Source organism: Scyliorhinus torazame, chromosome X (genome assembly GCF_047496885.1).
Source record: "Scyliorhinus torazame isolate Kashiwa2021f chromosome X, sScyTor2.1, whole genome shotgun sequence".
Classification (NCBI taxonomy): Eukaryota; Metazoa; Chordata; class Chondrichthyes; order Carcharhiniformes; family Scyliorhinidae; genus Scyliorhinus; species Scyliorhinus torazame.
The window spans coordinates 28,443,285-28,462,703 of record NC_092738.1 but is presented as its reverse complement, the minus strand read 5'-3'; the positions used below and the strand labels follow the sequence as shown (position 1 = coordinate 28,462,703).

Sequence of the window (19,419 nt, the reverse complement as noted above, 5' to 3'; positions counted from 1 at the left end):
ATTGTTTGGCTGAAATTGTGAAACATGCAATAATAATCTTTATTATTGTCACAAGTAGGCTTACATTAACACTGCAATGAAGTTACTGTGAAATCCCCAAGTCGCCACACTCCGGCACTTGTTTGGGTACACGGAGGGAGAATTCAGAATAGCCAATTCACCTAACAAGCACATCTTTTGGTGTGGGAGAAACCGGTGCACCTGGAAGAAACCCACACAGATACAGGGAGAACGTGCCGACTCCGCACAGACAGTGACCCAAGCCGCGAATCGAACCCGGGTCCCTGGCGCTGTGAAGAAACAGTGCTAACCACTGTGCTATCATGCCGTTGAAGGTTACATGTGCGAAGCATAAATATCCAGCAAGAACATGGCAGATACCACGGAAGAAGAAAATTCTAGTCCACTCTAGAAATGAGCGAAGTGCACATTCCCCTCAGAAGGAATGGGACAAAGTTGGGTGTAAAGAGAAATGCATCTCAAATTGAGCGCATAAAGCATATCAAATGGAGATAGCCAAGTATCAGAAACATAAAGTACTCTTACAATTCTCCCAAATGTGACAGACTGAGATGTAGAAGAACTGTCAAGCCTGAAGACCATCTGAATTCATAAATTCGGAGACTTCGGGCAGCAAGTGGCACAGTGGTTAGCACTGCTGCCTACGGCGCTGAGGACCCAGATTCGAATTCCGTCCCTGGGTCACTGTCCATGTGGAGTTTGCACATTCTCCCCATGACTACGTGGGTTTCACCCCCACAACCCAAAGATGTGCAGGTTAGGTGGATTGGCCACGCTAAATTGCCCCTTAATTGGAAAAAAATAATTGGGTACTCTAAATTTTTTTTTTAAACTATTCGGAGATTTAAGATGGGGGGAGCAGGGACAGCAAGTAAAGATTGTAAGATTGTCTTGTAATACTCCGTTTTCTTCAGAGAAGAGGGTTATTGTGATATTGTCTGCATGCAATGAAAATCTCAACAGAGCCAGTGTTATCATGGAACTGGAGAATAGTATCGCCCACGGTATGATGTATAGAGTCACATAGTAAGAGATTCTGAGAGAACAGTCTAGAACAGAGCACTTTAAGTAAGCAGCTTACCAGCATGGAGACAGAACCATGCATAACCGAAAGTGTTCATGTTTAAATATACATATCTCATCATTGAGACATCTAAAAGAACCCACTATACAATATATGGAGGCAGTGAACAGCACCAAATTACGACAGTCAAGTTGGATCGGGGGTTGGGGGGGGGGGAAGAGTTGTAAATATTTATACTGCATCATTGCTATGTGCCTGCTGTGATGCTGACAAATTAAATCAATGTTACTGTTTCTCCTCTGCCTATGCTGGATTTGAATGCAAGTCTCACTGATGAAAGGATCATGTTTTAACTATTACGTAACCCAGTCCCCATTTTTAGTAGGTATTGCATGACAGGGAAATTCAACCATCAAGATTATCTTAATTTGTATGTAACTTGATGTAACAACCCACCCAGAGTAGAGAGAAACAAAGTTGTTCTAAAATAGATTAGGCCAAACTTCAGAAATCTGCTATTCAGGAAGGCTATGATTTACTGCTTATCTCCTAACATCGAATGAGTATGTCAATTTTACTTACTATTTCAATATGTTTTTCTTGTACTAACAACATTTGCACTAAAAAAGCAATTTATTTTAAACTGAAACTTAAACCAAAGGTTACATCTGAATTACCTTGATTTTCTAATTTGGTTTGAAGGTCACAAAATTAGGATTATCATTGAGACTTGCTCTTTCTTTCACCTCAGTAGTGTATTTAGTATTAATACTTTGTGAGTTTATATTCTACACTGTCAGTGAATTCAAGTCAGCTGTTGTAAAATGCTACTTTGGAGTTTATTGTAAGTTTGCGCAATAATGAACTACTCTGAGTCAACACAGGGTGAGTCCTCAGAGGGCAAAAGTCCTCTGGATTTAATCACAGGCTACACTCCATTGTCTGGTAAGCATGTGCTAAAATATCTCTTTATTTTAAAGTTGTCTGTTTCTCTCCATTATTACATTAGTTTTTTGAGACTTTCTAATAAATGTAAATTTAACAAAGACATGGGGGTCCGAGTAAAATAAAGAAACTTGGTTTTATTTACAACACGATATGTACACTACCCGGTAGATCCCTACCGGGTTCCTGTTCTGGTCGGCGCCTTACTGGCCGACCTCTTATACGGCGGTTAATGGTGGGGGGGAGGGCTCGTATTCCGCAAGGACCACGAGAAAGATAATCATTCCCACCCCGTAGGCCCCGTGTGGGCTATTACAGTTAAGCTCTTAAGTTGATCACCTTTATGCTTATGAAATAAGACAAAGTTTACGCTTGAAAAGAGTCAATTTATCCTCTTAAAATTGTGAACCAACCATTTTCATAAACTCGCAAGTCAAATCTGCCAGGAATCTACTGTTTAACGCCAATATGCTGCTAAGTAGGAATCCAGATGCGTTCAGCTAGCACAGTAATGTTAGTGTTGAGGAGGGTTCCCTTTTCTGACAAGCACTCAAATTGTACACTGCAAACTAGAGGAATCTGTAAACAGCAGTAATGTAATGGAATCTTGTTCTGTGTAACATGTTGCAGCAAAGAGAAAACTTACTTATAATAAACTTTTCTGAGGGAACGGTTGCAACATTACTCGAAATGGTCGGGAAGATAGGGGGAATGTACTCACACATTTTATGGTTGTTGTAACACCATGCTGCTTATGAGGTGATCTGTGAACTTGCAATCTGCTGAATGAGGGATCAAACTCACAAATAACTATTTCCTTGGGGTGGGTAAAGTATATAGGATATCTTTGGAGTCAAAGTTCAGAACCAAGATAACCCTCTACAGCAGACTTAGTAGCCTGATGTTAGCCAGGATGGTCTACAGTACTCTACAGAGAACAATTGATGATCAACCAGCCAGCATGGCTCAATATTGGAACCTGGAGGGGTTTATCCATCACTATGGGCACGGATTCTGCACACTAAGCTTCAGATAACTCTGCGAGTAAACACCCTGATAGATATGCAGTCTGGGCTGAGAAAGCAATGGACATTTTGCCCATGCTTAATACTGGTAACCTGGGGGAGCTGGTATGGGGTGGAGTTGTCGGGGCGGGAGGGCGCCGTTGGGGGGAAATAGGGCTACGTGGGAACCGGGAGAGGAGCTGGATTGAAAAAGGAGATGGCTAGTCGACAAGGGGGGGGGGGGGGGTAAAGAGCCCCCCAACTCGGCTGATCACGTGGAATGTGAGAGGGCTGAACGGGCCGATTAAGAGGGCACGGGTACTCGCACACCTAAAAAAACTTAAGGCAGATGTGGTTATGCTGCAGGAGACGCATCTGAAACTGACAGACCAGGTCAGACTTTGCAAAGGGTGGGTGTGGCAGGTGTTTCATTCGGGGCTAGACGCAAAAAACAGGGGGGTGGCTATATTAGTGGGGAAGCGGGTAATGTTTGAGGCAAAGACCATAGTGGCGGATAGTGGGGGCAGATACGTGATGGTGAGTGGCAGATTGCAAGGGGAGGCGGTGGTTTTAGTGAACGTATATGCCCCGAACTGGGATGATGCCAATTTTATGAGGCGTATGTTGGGACGCATCCCGGACCTAGAGGCGGGAAAGTTGGTAATGGGTGGAGATTTTAATACGGTGCTGGACCCAGGGCTGGACAGATCGAGGTCCAGGACCGGAAGGAGGCCGGCTGCAGTTAGGGTGCTCAAGGACTTTATGGAGCAGATGGGAGGAGTAGACCCCTGGAGATTTGGTAGACCTAGGAGTAAGGAGTTTTCGTTTTTCTCCTATGTCCACAAAGTCTATTCGCGGATAGACTTTTTTGTTTTGGGGAGGGCACTATTCCCGAAGGTGACGGGGACGGAGTATACGGCTATAGCTATTTCGGACCACGCTCCACATTGGGTGGACCTGGAGATAGGGGAGGAAAAAGAACAGCACCCACCCTGGAGAATGGACATGGGATTATTGGCAGATGAGGGGGTGTGTTTAAGGGTGAGGGGGTGTATTGAAAGGTACTTGGAACTCAATGACAATGGGGAGGTTCAGGTGGGAGTGGTCTGGGAGGCGTTGAAGGCTGTGGTTAGAGGGGAGCTGATATCTATCAGGGCACATAAAGAAAAGCAGGAGGGTAGGGAAAGGGAGCGGTTGTTGAAAGAACTTTTGAGGGTGGACAGGCAATATGCGGAGGCACCGGAGGAGGGACTGTACAGGGAAAGGCAAAGGCTACATGTAGAATTTGACTTGTTGACTACGGGTAAGGCAGAGGCACAATGGAGGAAGGCACAGGGTGTACAGTACGAATATGGGGAGAAGGCGAGCAGGTTGCTGGCCCACCAACTGAGGAAAAGGGGAGCAACGAGGGAGATAGGGGGGGTGAGAGATGAGGAGGGAGAGATGGAGCGGAGAGCGGAGAGAGTGAATGGAGTGTTCAAGGCATTTTATGAAAGATTATATGAAGCTCAGCCCCCGGAAAGGAAGGAGAGAATGATGTGCTTTCTGGATCAGCTGGAATTTCCTATGGTGGAGGGTGGGACTGGGAGCACAGATTGAGACGGAGGAAGTAGTGAAAGGAATTGGAAGCATGCAGGCGGGGAAGGCCCCGGGACCGGACGGATTCCCAGTGGAATTCTATAGGAAATATATGGACTTGCTGGCCCCGCTACTGATGAGAACCTTTAATGAGGCTAGGGAAAGGGGGCAGCTGCCCCTGACTATGTCAGAGGCAACGATATCGCTCCTCCTAAAGAAGGAAAAAGACCCGCTGCAATGCGGGTCCTATAGGCCCATTTCCCTCCTGAATGTGGATGCTAAGATTCTGGCCAAGGTAATGGCAACGAGGATAGAGGATTGTGTCCCGGGGGTGGTTCATGAGGACCAAACTGGGTTTGTGAAGGGGAGACAGCTGAACACAAATATACGGAGGCTGCTAGGGGTAATGATGATGCCCCCACCAGAGGGGGAAGCGGAGATAGTGGTGGCGATGGATGCCGAAAAAGCATTTGATAGAGTGGAGTGGGATTATTTGTGGGAGGTGCTGAGGAGATTTGGCTTTGGAGATGGGTATATCAGATGGGTACAGTTGCTGTATAGGGCTCCGATGGCGAGTGTGGTCACGAATGGACGGGGGTCTGATTACTTTCGGCTCCATAGAGGGACGAGGCAGGGATGTCCTCTGTCCCCGTTATTGTTTGCATTGGCGATTAAGCCCCTGGCCATAGCATTGAGGGGTTCCAGGAAGTGGAGGGGAGTACTCAGGGGAGGAGAAGAACACCGGGTATCTTTATATGCGGATGATTTGTTGTTGTATGTGGCGGACCCGGCGGAGGGGATACCAGAGATAATGCGGATACTTGGGGAGTTTGGGGATTTTTCAGGGTATAAATTGAACATGGGGAAAAGTGAGTTGTTCGTGGTGCATCCAGGGGAGCAGAGCAGGGAAATAGAGGATTTACCGTTGAGGAAGGTAACAAGGGACTTCCGGTACTTGGGGATCCAGATAGCCAAGAATTGGGGTACATTACACAGGCTTAATTTAACGCGGTTGGTGGAACAGATGGAGGAGGACTTTAAGAGATGGGACACGGTGACCCTGTCACTGGCAGGTAGGGTGCAGGCGGTTAAAATGGTGGTCCTCCCGAGATTCCTTTTTGTGTTTCAGTGCCTCCCGGTGGTGGTCACGAAGGCTTTTTTCAAGAGAATCGAGAAGAGTATTATGAGTTTTGTGTGGGCCGGGAAGACCCCGAGAGTGAGGAGGGGATTTTTGCAGCGTAGTAGGGACAGCGTAGTTGGCACTACCGAGCCTACACGACTATTACTGGGCCGCCAATGTTTCAATGGTGTGTAAGTGGATGGGAGAAGGGGAGGGAGCGGCGTGGAAGAGATTGGAGAGGGCGTCCTGCAGGGGGACTAGCCGAAAAGCAATGATGACGTCGCCGTTGCTGTTCTCACCGAAGAAATACACCACAAGCCCGGTGGTGGTGGCTACATTGAAAGTTTGGGGGCAGTGGAGACGGCATAGGGGAAGGACGGGAGCCTCGGAGCGGTTCCCGATAAGAAATAACCATAGGTTTGTTCCGGGGAGAATGGATGGGGGATTTAGAGCATGGCAAAGAACTGGGATAGTACAATTGAGAGATCTGTTCGTAGATGGGATGTTTGCGAGTCTGGGTGCGCTGACGTAAAAATATGGGTTGCCCCAAGGAAATGCATTTCGGTATATGCAACTGAGAGCTTTCGCGAGGCAACAGGTGAGGGAATTCCCACAGCTCCTGACGCAGGGGGTGCAGGATAGAGTGATCTCTGAGACATGGGTGGGGGATGGTAAGGTGTCGGACATATATAGGGAAATGAGGGACGAGGGGGAGATCATGGTAGATGAGCTGAAAGGGAAATGGGAAGAAGAGCTGGGGGAGGAGATTGAGGAGGGGCTGTGGGCTGACGCCCTACGTAGGGTAAACTCATCGTCCTTGTGTGCCAGGCTAAGCCTGATACAATTCAAGGTTCTACACAGGGCGCATATGACTGGAGCACGGCTCAGTAAATTTTTTGGGGTAGAGGATAGGTGTGGGAGGTGCTCGAGAAGCCCAGCGAATCACACCCACATGTTCTGGTCATGCCCGGCACTACAGGGGTTCTGGGTGGGGGTGGCAAAGGTGCTTTCGAAGGTGGTGGGGGTCCGGGTCGAACCAAGCTGGGGGTTGGCTATATTCGGGGTTGCAGAAGAGCCGGGAGTGCAGGAGGCGAGAGAGGCTGATGTTTTGGCCTTTGCGTCCCTAGTAGCCCGGCGCAGGATATTGTTAATGTGGAAGGAAGCCAAACCCCCGGGTGTGGAGACCTGGATAAACGACATGGCAGGGTTTATAAAGTTAGAACGGATCAAGTTCGTATTAAGGGGTTCGGCTCAAGGGTTCACCAGGCGGTGGCAACCGTTCGTCGACTACCTCACAGAAAGATAGAGGGAATGGAAAAGAAGAAGACAACAGCAGCAACCCAGGGGGAGAGGGGCGGGGGGGGGGAGAACCGGACGGACTCTCAGGGATGTCATTGTATATGTATAGACACTTGTTATAGGTAATGTATATTGGATTGTATATTTGAAGAGTAACTATTTTTTACATGGCAGTTGCCACTCAGTTTTGTTTATGTTTATATATTATTTTTTTTTTTTTTTTAAATTGGCCACGGTTATTTATATTGCTTTGTTGTTGTTCAAAAGAAAAACTATGTACTGTTATGTTTGGCCACAAAATTCTGAATAAAATATATTTTTTAAAAGATAAATACTGGTAACCTGTGATCATAGATCATAGAAGTTACTTTTTTGAAGAATAAAGGGATTAAGGGTTATGGTGTTCGGGCCGGAAAGTGGAGCTGAGTCCACAAAAGATCAGCCATGATCTCATTGAATGGCGGAGCAGGCTCGAGGGGCCAGATGGCCTACTCCTGCTCCTAGTTCTTATGTTCTTACGTTACAGTGCAAAAGGAGGCCATTTGGCCCATCGAGTCTGCACCGGCCCTTACAAAGAGCACCCTACTGAAACCCACGTATCTACCCTATCCCTGTAACCCAGAAACCCCCACTTAACATTTTTTGGACACTAAGGGCAATTTAGCATGGCCAATCCACCTAACCCGCACATCTTTGGACTGTGGGAGGAAACCGGAGCACCCAGAGGAAACCCACACAGACACGGGGAGAATGTGCAGACTCCACACAGACAGTGACCCAGCCGGGAATCGAACCTGGGTCCCTGGAGCTGTGAAGCAACTGTGCTAACCACTATGTATCCCTGAAACAATTAGGTCTCCTAAAATATGAGTTTTGCCAAACTGTGCCCAAAGTATCTTGACTTATGCAAGTATGGCACAGGCAGCATGGTGACACAGTGGTTAGTATTGCTGCCTCACGGTGCCGAGGTCCCAGGTTCGATCCCGGCTCTGGGTCACTGTTCATGTGGAGTTTGCACATTTTCCCCGTGTTTGCGTGGGTTTCGCCCCCACAACCCAAAGATGTACAGGATAGGTCAATAGGCCACGCTAAATTGCCCCTTAATTGGAAAAAAATGAATTGGGTACTCTAAATTTTTTTTTAAAATGCAAGTATGGCACTCTCTAAAGAAGAGAGTATCGGCTCCATCCTGAATATACAGTAATTCGATGTGGTTTTCTCAGTAGTTTGGTCTAAAAACTCTTAAACATAGTGAAGGGCTCCACAGGTGTCTGGACAAAAAATAATTGGTAACAAGAAGGTATGTATTTTTCTTAACTCTGGAAGGAACATATGTAGCTCTGGCCATAGGTTCAGTGGTAAATTTTTGTTTTTATTTATTCTGTCTTTCTGCAGATCATATAAAATGAAAATCTAGGCGAAAGGCATGCTCCAAACAATAACAATGGACTGATTCATCATATCATCTGCTGAATTTTTAACTTATTAAATAGAGACTACAATAGAAAATCCCTGATCCATAGCAATCAGCTAGCCTCAATAGCAGTATTTGGCAGTATCTCATTTCAACCTTGAAGATGGCAAAGAGTCTGCTGATCACTTATGTCCTTTGGTCATTTGGTGGACCTTTTGGCCTCCATCACATCTATCTTGGAAGAGACAGTCATGCCTTATTATGGATGGTGACTTTTGGTGGATTTGGAGTAGGGTGGATTAGGGAGTTTTGGCGACTGCCAAAGTATGTGCAAAATGCAAACATGCACCGCAGCAAGATCCAAAGAAAAAGAGATCTACAACCATCAATGAGCATTGTCCGTGTTTTGGGCCAAATTGCAGTTGGGATTTATTTTGGTATTGTTGCTCTTATAAGTCTATCATCATTAAATAGTTTCTACATCATGGCATTACCACTTGCAATCACACTGGGCGTTCACCTTGTAGCCAATATTGGTGAGGAAACCTCCAATTTAAAGACAACAATGATGGCTTCATTCATTACATCCCCAGTGTTCTATGGAAGACCAATTGCAACTATACCCATTAGTATTGTTGCCAGTATTACCTCTATGCAACACCGTCACTACAAGACTCCAAGTCACATAGAAGACAACCTGAGTGTGCGACTCTACAGACTAGGTCTAGCTTGGCTGGCTTTCACAATGCCAATCTCTTACTGCATGTTCCACAATACCACAGTCACAGTTACATACATCGCGGACACCATCAGCCTTATTCTAGACTCAGTCCGAATATTCCCAATGCTTAGTGGTCTTCTTGAATCTGCATTCCTCCTTCCATACCACACTTGGAAATTGTTTACTGATGGTACTGGATTAAGCTATGGATACAATCAGGAGTGGGAAAAGCTACTTGCATCTATCTCTGCCATAAAGATTGAAAGAAAAAGGTTAGCATATGAGGTAATTACAAATATATAATTCTACTTGATCCAGACTGCAGTATCCTCCTTCACTTCTCTATCTGCTCACAACATTCTCACTGTCTTCATACTTGTAACAGAGTGCCATTTTGAGTAGAATGTTCTTATAAGTCTTTCTCCTATCTAATTATTTCTCTGGCACCTGTTGAGGGTTTTGAGCATGTGTGGGCTTTGACAAGTTATTCAGTCTGCAAGAGGGTGACCTGTAAGCAAGGTCTGTTTTTATTCGTGCCTCTGTTTCATAGATATTACTGTTCATTTATTAAAATTTATTTACAGGATGTGTGTCGCTGGTTAGGCCACCATTTATTGACCATCCCTAGAAGGAGGTGGTGAGTTGCCTTCTTGAACTGCTGCAGTCCTTCAGGTGTAGGTACACCACTGTGCTGTTAGGGAGGGAGTTTCAGGATTTTGTCCCAGCGACAGTGAAGGAACGGCGATATATTTCCAAGTCAGGGTGTTGAGTGACTTGGAGGGGAACCTCCAGGTGGTGGGGTTCCCAGGAATTTGCAGCCCTTGTCCTTCCAGATGGTAGTGGTCATGGGTTTGGAAGGTGCTGTCAAAGGAACCTTGGTGAGTTACTGCAGTGCTTCTTGTAGATGGTACACATGGCTGCTACTGTTCTTCGGTGGTGGAGGGTTTGAATGTTTGTGAAAGGAGGAGCAATCAAGCGGACTACTTTGTCTTGGATGGTGTCGAGCTTCTTGAGTGTTGATGGAGCTGCACTCATCCAGGCAAGTGGCGAGCATTCCATTACACTCCTTACTTGTGCGTTGTAGATGGTGGACAGGCTTTACGGGGTGAGGGGGTGAGTTACTCGCTGTAGGATTCCTAGCCTTTGACCTGCCCTGGCCACAGTGTTAATGTGGCTAGTCCAGTTCAGTTTCTCTGCTGAGCTACTGTTAATGTCAAACATCGTTATTCATCCATATAAAGAAGTTCCCTCTTTTAAACAACGCACTCGACTACCTACTTTGTGGTCTCAAGTTACCACAATACGGGGAGGTGTGGCCTAGTGGTATTATGTCGCTGGGCTAGTAATCCAGAGACCCAGGATAATGATCTGGGGACCTAGGTTTGAATCCCACCATAGCAGGTGGTGGAATTTAAACTGAATAAAATATCTTGAATTAGAAGTCTAATGATGACCATGAAACCATCGTCCATTGTCAGAAAACCCATCTGGTTCACTAATGTCCTTTAAGGAAGAAAATCTGCTGTCCTTACCTGGTCTGACCTACATGTGACTCCAGAACCAAATCAATGTGGTTGATTATTTTTTTTCTTTTAAATGTATTTTATTCCAACGTTATTTGAAAAGTTACAACACATAAACAATTCGGGAAACAAACTTCCCAACAGACGACTATATAGTTTGTACAAACTTTCCCCCTTTTTCGCCCTTCCCCCCCACGCCATCAACGAACAACTCCTCAAGTCACGAACATTCCCCACCTTGCCTCAAAACCCTCCGCTGAACCCCTTAACTCATATTTGATCCTTTTCCAGACGAAAGAAAGTTGTATGAGTCACCCAGCCAGGCCGCTACCCCCGCTGGCGTTGCTGACCGCCTTTCCAATAAGATTCGTCGCTGGGCAATCAGAGAGGCGAAGGGCATAACATCGGCCTTCCTCCTCTCCAACAGCTCCGGCTTTTCCGATAGCCTGAATATCGCCACCAAAGGGTCCGGCTCCACCTCCTCCCCCATTGTCCTTGCAAGCGCCATGAACACTCCCGCCCAGAATCTCTCCAACGTTTTGCAGCCCCAGGATATATGTGCGTGGTTCTCTGGTCCCCGCTCACACTTTTCAATGTGGTTGATTCTTAAATGGCCTAGCAAGCCACTCAGTTGTATTCAATCACTCCGAAAACACAAAAAAGAATTAAACCGGACGGACCACCCAGCATTGACCAAGGCACCAGAAACGACAACGGCAAACCCAGCCCTGTCGACCATGCAAAGTCATCCTTACTAACATCTGGGGTCTTGTGCCAAAGTTGGGGGAGACACAGACTAATCAAGCAACAGCCTGACATAGTCATACTTACAATGTCCAGGCAGCACTATCACCATTCATGGTTATGTCCTGTCCTTACCGGCAGGACAGACCCAGCAGAGGAGTCAGCACAGTGGTATATACAGTTGGGAGGGAGTTGCCCTGGGAGTCCTCAACATTGACTCTGAATCCCCTGAAGTCTCATGGCTTCAGGTTAAACATGGGCAAGGAAACGTCCTGCTGATTACCACGTACCGGCCACCATCAGCTGATGAATCAGTACTACTCCATGTTAAACACCACTTAGAGGAAGCATTCAGGGTGGCAAGGGTGCAGAATATGCTCTGGGTGGGGGCTTCCATCACCAAGAGTGGCTCAGTAGTACCATCACAGACCGAACTGGCCGGGTCCTAAAGGACATAGCTGCTGGACTGGGACAGCAGCAGGTGGTGAGGACACCAACAAGAGGGAAAAACATACTTGATCTCATCCTCACCAACCTGCCTGCTGCAGATGCATCTGCCCATATCAGTATCGGTAACAGTGGCCACCGCACAGTCCTTGTGGACAAAAAGTCCTGCCTTCACATTGAGGATAATCTCCATCGTGTTGTGTGGCACTACCACCGTGCTAAATGGGATAGACTTCAAACAGATCTAGCAACTCAAGACTGGGCATCCATGAGGCACTCTGGGGCATCAGCAGCAGAATTGTACTCAACCACAATCTGCAACCTCATGGCCCGGTATATCCCCCACTCTACCATTACCATCAAGCCAGGGGATCAATCCTGGTTCAATGAAGAGTGCAGGAGAGCATGCCAGGAGCAACATCAGGCATACCGAAAAATGAGGTGTTCACCTGGTGAAGCTACAACACAGGACTACTTGTGTGCCAAACAGCATAAGCAGCAAGTGATAGACAGAGCTAAGCGATTCCACAATGAACGCATCAGATCTAAGCTCTAAAGTCCTGCCACATCTAGCTGTGAATGGTGGTGGACAACTAAACAGTTCACTGGAGGAGGAGGCCCCACAAATATCCCCATCCTCAATAATGGAGGAGCCCAGCACATCTGTGCAAAAGACAAGGCTGAGGCATTCGCAACAATCATCAGCCAGAAGTGCCGAGTGGATGATCCATCTCGGCTCCTCCGAAGGTCCCCAGCATCACAGATGTCAGTCTTCAGCCAATACGGTTCACTCCACGTGATATCAAGAAATGGCTAATGGCACGGGATACTGAAAAGGCTATGGGTCCTGACAATATTCCGGCAATAGTACTGAAAATTTGTGCTCCAGAACTTGCCGCACCCGTAGCCAAGCTGTTCCAGTACAGCTACAACACTGGCATCTACCCGGCAATGTGGAAAATTGCCCAGGTATGTCCTGTACACAAGAAATAGGACAAATCCAACCCAGCCAATTACCGTCCTATCAGTCTACTCTCCAACATCAGCAAAGTGATGGAAGGAGACAGCAACAGTGCTATCAAGTGGCACTTACTCAGCAATAACCTGCTCATGGATACTCAGTTTGGGTTCCGCCAGGGTCACTCAGCTCCTGACCTTGGTTCAAACATGGACAAAAGTGCTGAATGCCAGAGGTGAAGTGAGAGTGATTGCCCTTGACATCAAGGCAGCATTTGACCGAGTATGGCATCAAGGAGCCCTAGTTAAACTGGAGTCAATGGGAATCAGGGGGAAAATCTCCGCTGGTTGGAGTCACACCTGACACAAAGGAAAATGGTTGTGGTGGTTGGAGGTCAATCATCTCAGCTCCAGTACATCACTGCAGGAGTTCCTCAGGGTAGTGTCCTTGGCCCAACCATCTTCAACTGCTTCATCAATGACCTCCCTTCCATCATAAGGTCAGGAGTGGGAATGTTCGTGGATGACTGCACAATGGTCAGCACCATTCACAGATCCTCAGATAATGAAGCAGTCCATGTCCAAATGCAGCAAGACCTGGACAATATCCAGGCTTGGGCTGACAAGTGGCAAGTTACATTATGCCACACAAGTGCCAGGCAATGACCATCTCCTACAAGAGAGGTTCTAACCACCGTCCCTTGACATTCAATGACATCACCATTGCTGAATCCACCCACAATCAACATCCTGGGGGGTTACCATTGATCAGAAACTGAACTGGACTGGCCATATTAATACTGTGGCTACCAGGGCAGGTCAAAGGCCAGGAATCCTACGGCGAGTAACTCACCTCCAGACACCCCCCCCCCCCCCCTCCCACCACCAAAAAAGCCTGTCCGCCATCTACAAGGCACAAGTCAGGAGTGTAATGGAATACTCTCCACTTGCCAGGATGAGTGCAGCTCCAACAACACTCAAGAAGCTCAACACCATCCTGGACAAAGCAGCCCAGTTGATTGCTCCCCCTTCCACAAACATTCAAACCCTCCACCACCGAGGAACAGTGGCAGTCATGTGTACCATCTGCAAGATGCACTGCACTAACTCACCAAGGTTCCTTAGACAGCACCTTCTAAACCCATGACCAGTACCATCTCGATGGACAAGAGCAGCATCCGCCTGGGAACCCCATTACCTGGATGTTCCCATCCAAGTCACTCAACACCCTGGTACAAAGTTTAAGACTTGGAAATATATCGGCCGTTCCTTCAGTCGCTGGGACAACATCCTGGAACTCCCTCCCGAACAGCACAGTGGATGTACTGACACCACATGGACTGCAGCAGTTCAAGAAGGCAATTCACCACCAATTTCTGAAGGGCAACTAGGGATGGGCAATAAATGCTGGCCTAACCATCCCGTAAATGAATTTTTAAAAAATGTAAAAGCCTAAAAATTCCAGCACAACGGAAGGGATTGGCCCAAAATGCACACGATACTGGGCCTTCAGCTGGGGAGATGGGGATCAGACTCCTGCAATGCCATGAACTGGCATTAGGTAAACATTTATCTCTAGGGACAGCACGGTGGCGCAGTGGTTAGCACTGCTGCCCACGGCACTGAGGTCCCAGGTTCGATCCCAGCTCTGGGTCACTGTCCGTGTGGAGTTTGCACATTCTCCCCGTGTTTGCGTCGGTTTCACCCCCACAACCCAAAGATGTGCAGGTTAGGTGGATTGGACATGCTAAATTGTCCCTTAATTGGAAAAAATTAATTAGGTATTCTAAATTTAAAAAAAGATGAATTATCTCAAATTGCAGTTTCAAAAACAAGTGTTCCTTTGGTTTGGTAGCCAATTGTTAATCACAGAACAGTCGTTCTCCCATTTTAATTTTTTTTAAAGGAATTTTAACTACTCTCTCCCAGATGTGTCCCTACTTGAAAAGTCTGGCATCATCTTGTTGAAGTTAAGAAAATGGTGCCATTTTCCTAACCTGAATAGGTCCTTCCTAGTTTTGTAGGGGACACAAGGCAATTGTAAGTAACGTAATGGCATAGCTTAGGCTGCATACAGGCCTTGCTGAGTTACATATTTCTTAATAAATATTGTCACATTTTTAAAAACTTTTTATAAATTTCAGGTATTGGGATTACATGAGGAAGCGACTTTAGAAGAGATCAACAAAAGCTATCGAGATCTGGTGAAACTCTGGCATCCTGATCACAACAGACACAATTTAGATGAAGCAGAACAACAATTCCTTGAGATCCAGGCAGCATATGAAGTACTTGCAAAAAACAAGCAAGGACAGGCACGTTAAAGCAAAGTGTCAGTGCAAGCTGGTTTTTCAAATTATGATTGTTTCCTACAGTATAAGTTTGCAAAAATTGTGCACCTTAAACTTTCTATCATTGGTCATTATTCTTTAGGTTAGCTGGAGTGCTTCTGCTTCATGTGTATTACAGCCCCCTACAGAGATTGCATTCAGTTGAAATCAAGATAGTCAGATGAATGTGATCACCCAGGGTTCTTGTTTACAGTTGCCCAGATTTAGTTCATTCACCAAGCACTGTTACGTTGGCCGGCCAAGGTGTTCGGAGATTCATAGAATTTACAGTGCAGAAGGAGGCCATTCGGCCCATCGAGTCTGTACCGGCTCTTGGAAAGAGCACCCCACCCAAGGTCAACACCTCCACCCCATCCCCACAACCCAGTAACCCCACCCAACACTAAGGGCAATTTTGGATACTAAGGGCAATTTATCATGGCCAATCCACCTAACCTGCACATCTTTGGACTGTGGGAGGAAACCGGAGCACCCGGAGGAAACCCACGCACAAACGGGGAGGATGTGCAGACTCCGCACAGACAGTGACCCAAGCCGGAATCGAACCTGAGACCCTGGAGCTGTGAAGCAATTGTGCTATCCACAATGCTACCGTGCTGCCCACTTACCAATTAACATCAGCCTCACAGGAACTTCTGCTTTGGGGCCTGGGCCAATCCCTGAAGATAAGCCATACGTGGCAGTCTTTATACTGAACACAGAAAATTATACATTTTTAATACTTTTTAAAATCTGAAGTTTTAAGATGGCTTCCTTTTTTATAATAGTGAAGTGAGATTTTTAATTGAAGGTTAATCTTTTTCAGGCTTTCCATTAACACAACAATGACTTGCATTGATAGAGTGCCTTACTGTGTCAACTGTGGCTCAGTCAGCAGTACTTTGCATCTGAGTCAGAAGGGTGTGGGTTTCAGACATCTCCAGAGACTTGAGCACCAAAGTCTAGGTTGACACTCTCAGTGCAGTACTGAGGGGGTGCTGTGCTATTGGAGATGCCATCTTTCAGATGGGATGTTAAACCAACTCTCTCAGGTGGTTGTAAATAATTCCATGGCACTACTTTCGAGAAGAACTGGGGAGCTATTCCTGGCATCCTGATCAATATTTATCACTCAATCAACATCACTAAAACAGATTATCTGGTCACTATACATTACTGCTTGTGGGAGCTTAGTGTTCACAAATTAGCTGTTTCATTTCCTAAATTATAACAGTGAACACACTTCAAAGAGTACTTCATTGACTGCAAAGCGCTTTGGGACTTCCTGACATTGTGAAAGGTGCTCAATATGCAAAAGTATTTCTTTTGTGTTAAAAACATCCCAAGGTGCTTAGGAGATACACATGGAAAAAATGGGTACCAGCATATTTCAATCACACATAATTGGCAAATATATCAGTGTTAAAATATTTGCTAACAGACTGCAAAGTGAGCAAAACAATTACCTGTCCTTTGTAACATTTGTCCATACATTGACACCAAGCAAACCTGAGTGACATTTCCCTTCTGGCAATTTAGAGTACTGGTTGTTTAAATTTTCTCAAATTATTAGCAGAACTACCTCCAACTTTACTAATATCTTCCCAACCTCGGTTTCCACTCCCAAATCCTTAAATGAAAATCGCTTATTGTCACAAGTAGACTTCAAATGACGTTACTGTGAAAAGCCCCTAGTCGCCACATTCCGGCGCTTGTTCGGGGAGGCTGGCACGGAATTGAACCGTGCTGCAGGCCTGCCTTGGTCTGCTTTAAAAGCCAGCTCTTTAGCCCTGTGCTAAACTAAATGTATTGTTACTTCTCAAATCCATACCCATCTTCCTCACAACTCCATGTTTGAACATCTCTAATCAGGTATCAGGGTGAAGTATCGCTCATCCTTCTTGACCTGTCTGCAATCTTTGTCACAGTTGACCACGCCATTTTCCTTGAAAGCATCCCCTCTTTCATCCAGCTGAGTATTGTCCTCACCTGATTAACGCTTAACTATCCAGTCAGTCATGGAATTTCCTGCACTGGCTTCTCTTGTTATCCTGTACCGCTACCTCTGCAAATTCTTCCAAGGATCTCTCCTGGGTTCCCTCTTATCTCATCCACATGCTACCCCTCAGTGACAGCATCTGAAAACACAACAATAGGTTCCATTTGTACATTAATGACATGCAGCTCAACCTCACCACCACCTCTCTCAAACCGTCTACTGCCTGTGTTGGCTGACTGCTGTTCAACATCCAATCCTGAGTGAGAAAAATGTCCTCAAGTAAACATTAGAAAGATCAGAGTTCTGAAGAAATCTTCAGTTCTTGCCAGAAACTCTGTTTCAATTTCCAAAGGACGGTGTGAGCTACCTATGGGAAAACAGTGCTATCATGCTTTTTATTACTGGAATATTGTGCAAGTAAATCACACGTAGAGAAAAATATAAAAATCTGATCAGAAACGGATCGAAATCTGATGTACTGACATGGGATCCCTTCACTGATCCTAAATTAAAATCTTACATTACTACACTAAAAGGCGGTGCTGCCTCGAGATCAATTTTGACATTGGATTCACTAGAACTACTGTGCTGAACATTGCAACTGATTTTTTCAGAACATAGTATGGTTGAATTAAGGTTCTGTATTTTGGTGTCATGTTTGGATAAGGTGAATGGGAAGTGGTTTTATATTTTAGAATTCTTTATTTACATCAGTCTGGAGTTAACTGTATTGTTTTATAACTTTTATTTTGCTTCGTCTACTTGTTAGCTGTGCCAAATTAATCTTGTAAGAAAATAGAGTTTAAACCTGTGATTATTGTACAATTCCAAACAATCGAGTCATTTCATCTTTCCATCTGTATGTATTATCCTGTTTACATCAGAACTGAGTCTCCTCAATATTATACATTTTTCTAGGCTAAAATTATTCACCTAATGGCAATGTGAATAAAAAATATGGTCCAAAGTATCTGAGCAATATGTGCAAGCAAACTACATTTATGTGACAGTTTAACATTATCTACATACAGCTAGATATAATTTTTCAAAAAGTTTTACTTGGATATTTTGTCTGCAGCATCAAATTGCTCCACCAGCAGTACATGAGTATTGGATTGTGTAAATCATCAATACATTTTGTTGGTCATGATGCAAACTGCAAATGCACAGCTTGTCTACAATAATTGCCCTCCAAATCCAAGTGTTTCCACTAGAAATTAGTAATCTCATTTGCACTCTACTTTCAGAGAAAATACTGGCTTGTCACTGGATGTCTTCTGCGCTTTCAGAATATTTACCACAGATTATTTACAAAGCCTGGGTGCCATCTGCTGGTAAGCAACAGATGCATGTAAGCAAAAGTTCTTTAGTCGTAGAGACAACACATACTGCTCTGCAATATACCTTAATTACCACATTACCAGAAGGATGTGGATGCTTTAGAGAGGGTGCCGAGGAGGTTCACCAGGATGTTGCCTGGTATGGAGGGTGCGAGCTATGAAGAAAGGTTGAGTAGATTAGGATTGTTTTTGTTGGAAAGACGGAGGTTGAGGGGGGACCTGATTGGGGTCTACAAAATTATGAGAGGTATGGACAGGGTGGATAGCAACAAGCTTTTTCCAAGAGTGGGGGTGTCAATTACAAGGGGTCACGATTTCAAGGTGAGAGGGGGAAAGTTTAAGGGAGATGTGCGTGGAAAGTTTTTTACGCAGAGGGTGGTGGGTGCCTGGAACGCTTTGCCAGCGGAGGTGGTAGAGGCGGGCACGATAGCATCATTTAAGATGCATCTAGACAGACATATGAACCGGCGGGGAACAGATCCTTGGAAAATAGAAGACAGGTTTAGATAAAGGATCTGGATCGGCGCAGGCTGGGAGGGCCGAAGGGCCTGTTCCTGTGCTGTAATTTTCTTTGTTCTTAATATCTAAGGAATTCAACTGGTCTCCTCCCTTTCCCTTCAACAATTTTATCTACAGGATAGCTGAGCCATGCAGACCAACAAGGTCGCAGATTTGATGTCTGGTCTAGCCTGTGTTCGTTGATGTCTACCAAAGCAGCAGCATTAGGGGTGCCCCAGTTAGGCTTTGGACTCCTGGATTAAGCAGGCGGCAACTGTACCCAAGGAAGAAGTCAATATCTTCAAGGCAGGAAGAAATTGGGAAAAATCGACACTGGAAATTACAAAACAAAAACTTTTAATACAAAATAACTTCTTTTAAATCCTTTCATGAGATGCCAGCATGGCCAGTATTTGTTGCCCATCCGTAATTGCCCTTGGTGGTGGTGGTGAACC

The 19,419-nt window shown here is 45.6% G+C and overlaps 1 protein-coding gene across 2 annotated transcripts; it reads left to right on the top strand.

The window, feature by feature from the left end:
• The first annotated feature begins 1,948 nt into the window (after positions 1-1,948).
• dnajc22 (DnaJ (Hsp40) homolog, subfamily C, member 22) lies at positions 1,949-18,096 on the top strand. Of its 2 annotated transcripts, none has more exons than XM_072493895.1 (3): positions 1,949-1,990; positions 8,387-9,398; positions 14,942-18,096. In XM_072493895.1, the coding sequence occupies exons 2-3, from the start codon at positions 8,569-8,571 to the stop codon at positions 14,970-14,972; spliced, it is 861 nt and encodes a 286-aa protein (XP_072349996.1). In that variant the 5' UTR covers positions 1,949-1,990; positions 8,387-8,568; the 3' UTR covers positions 14,973-18,096. The 2 variants fall into 2 exon arrangements, with proteins under 2 accessions (XP_072349996.1, XP_072349995.1); XM_072493894.1 differs by having other exon boundaries at positions 8,387-9,411.
• Positions 18,097-19,419: the final 1,323 nt, after the last annotated feature.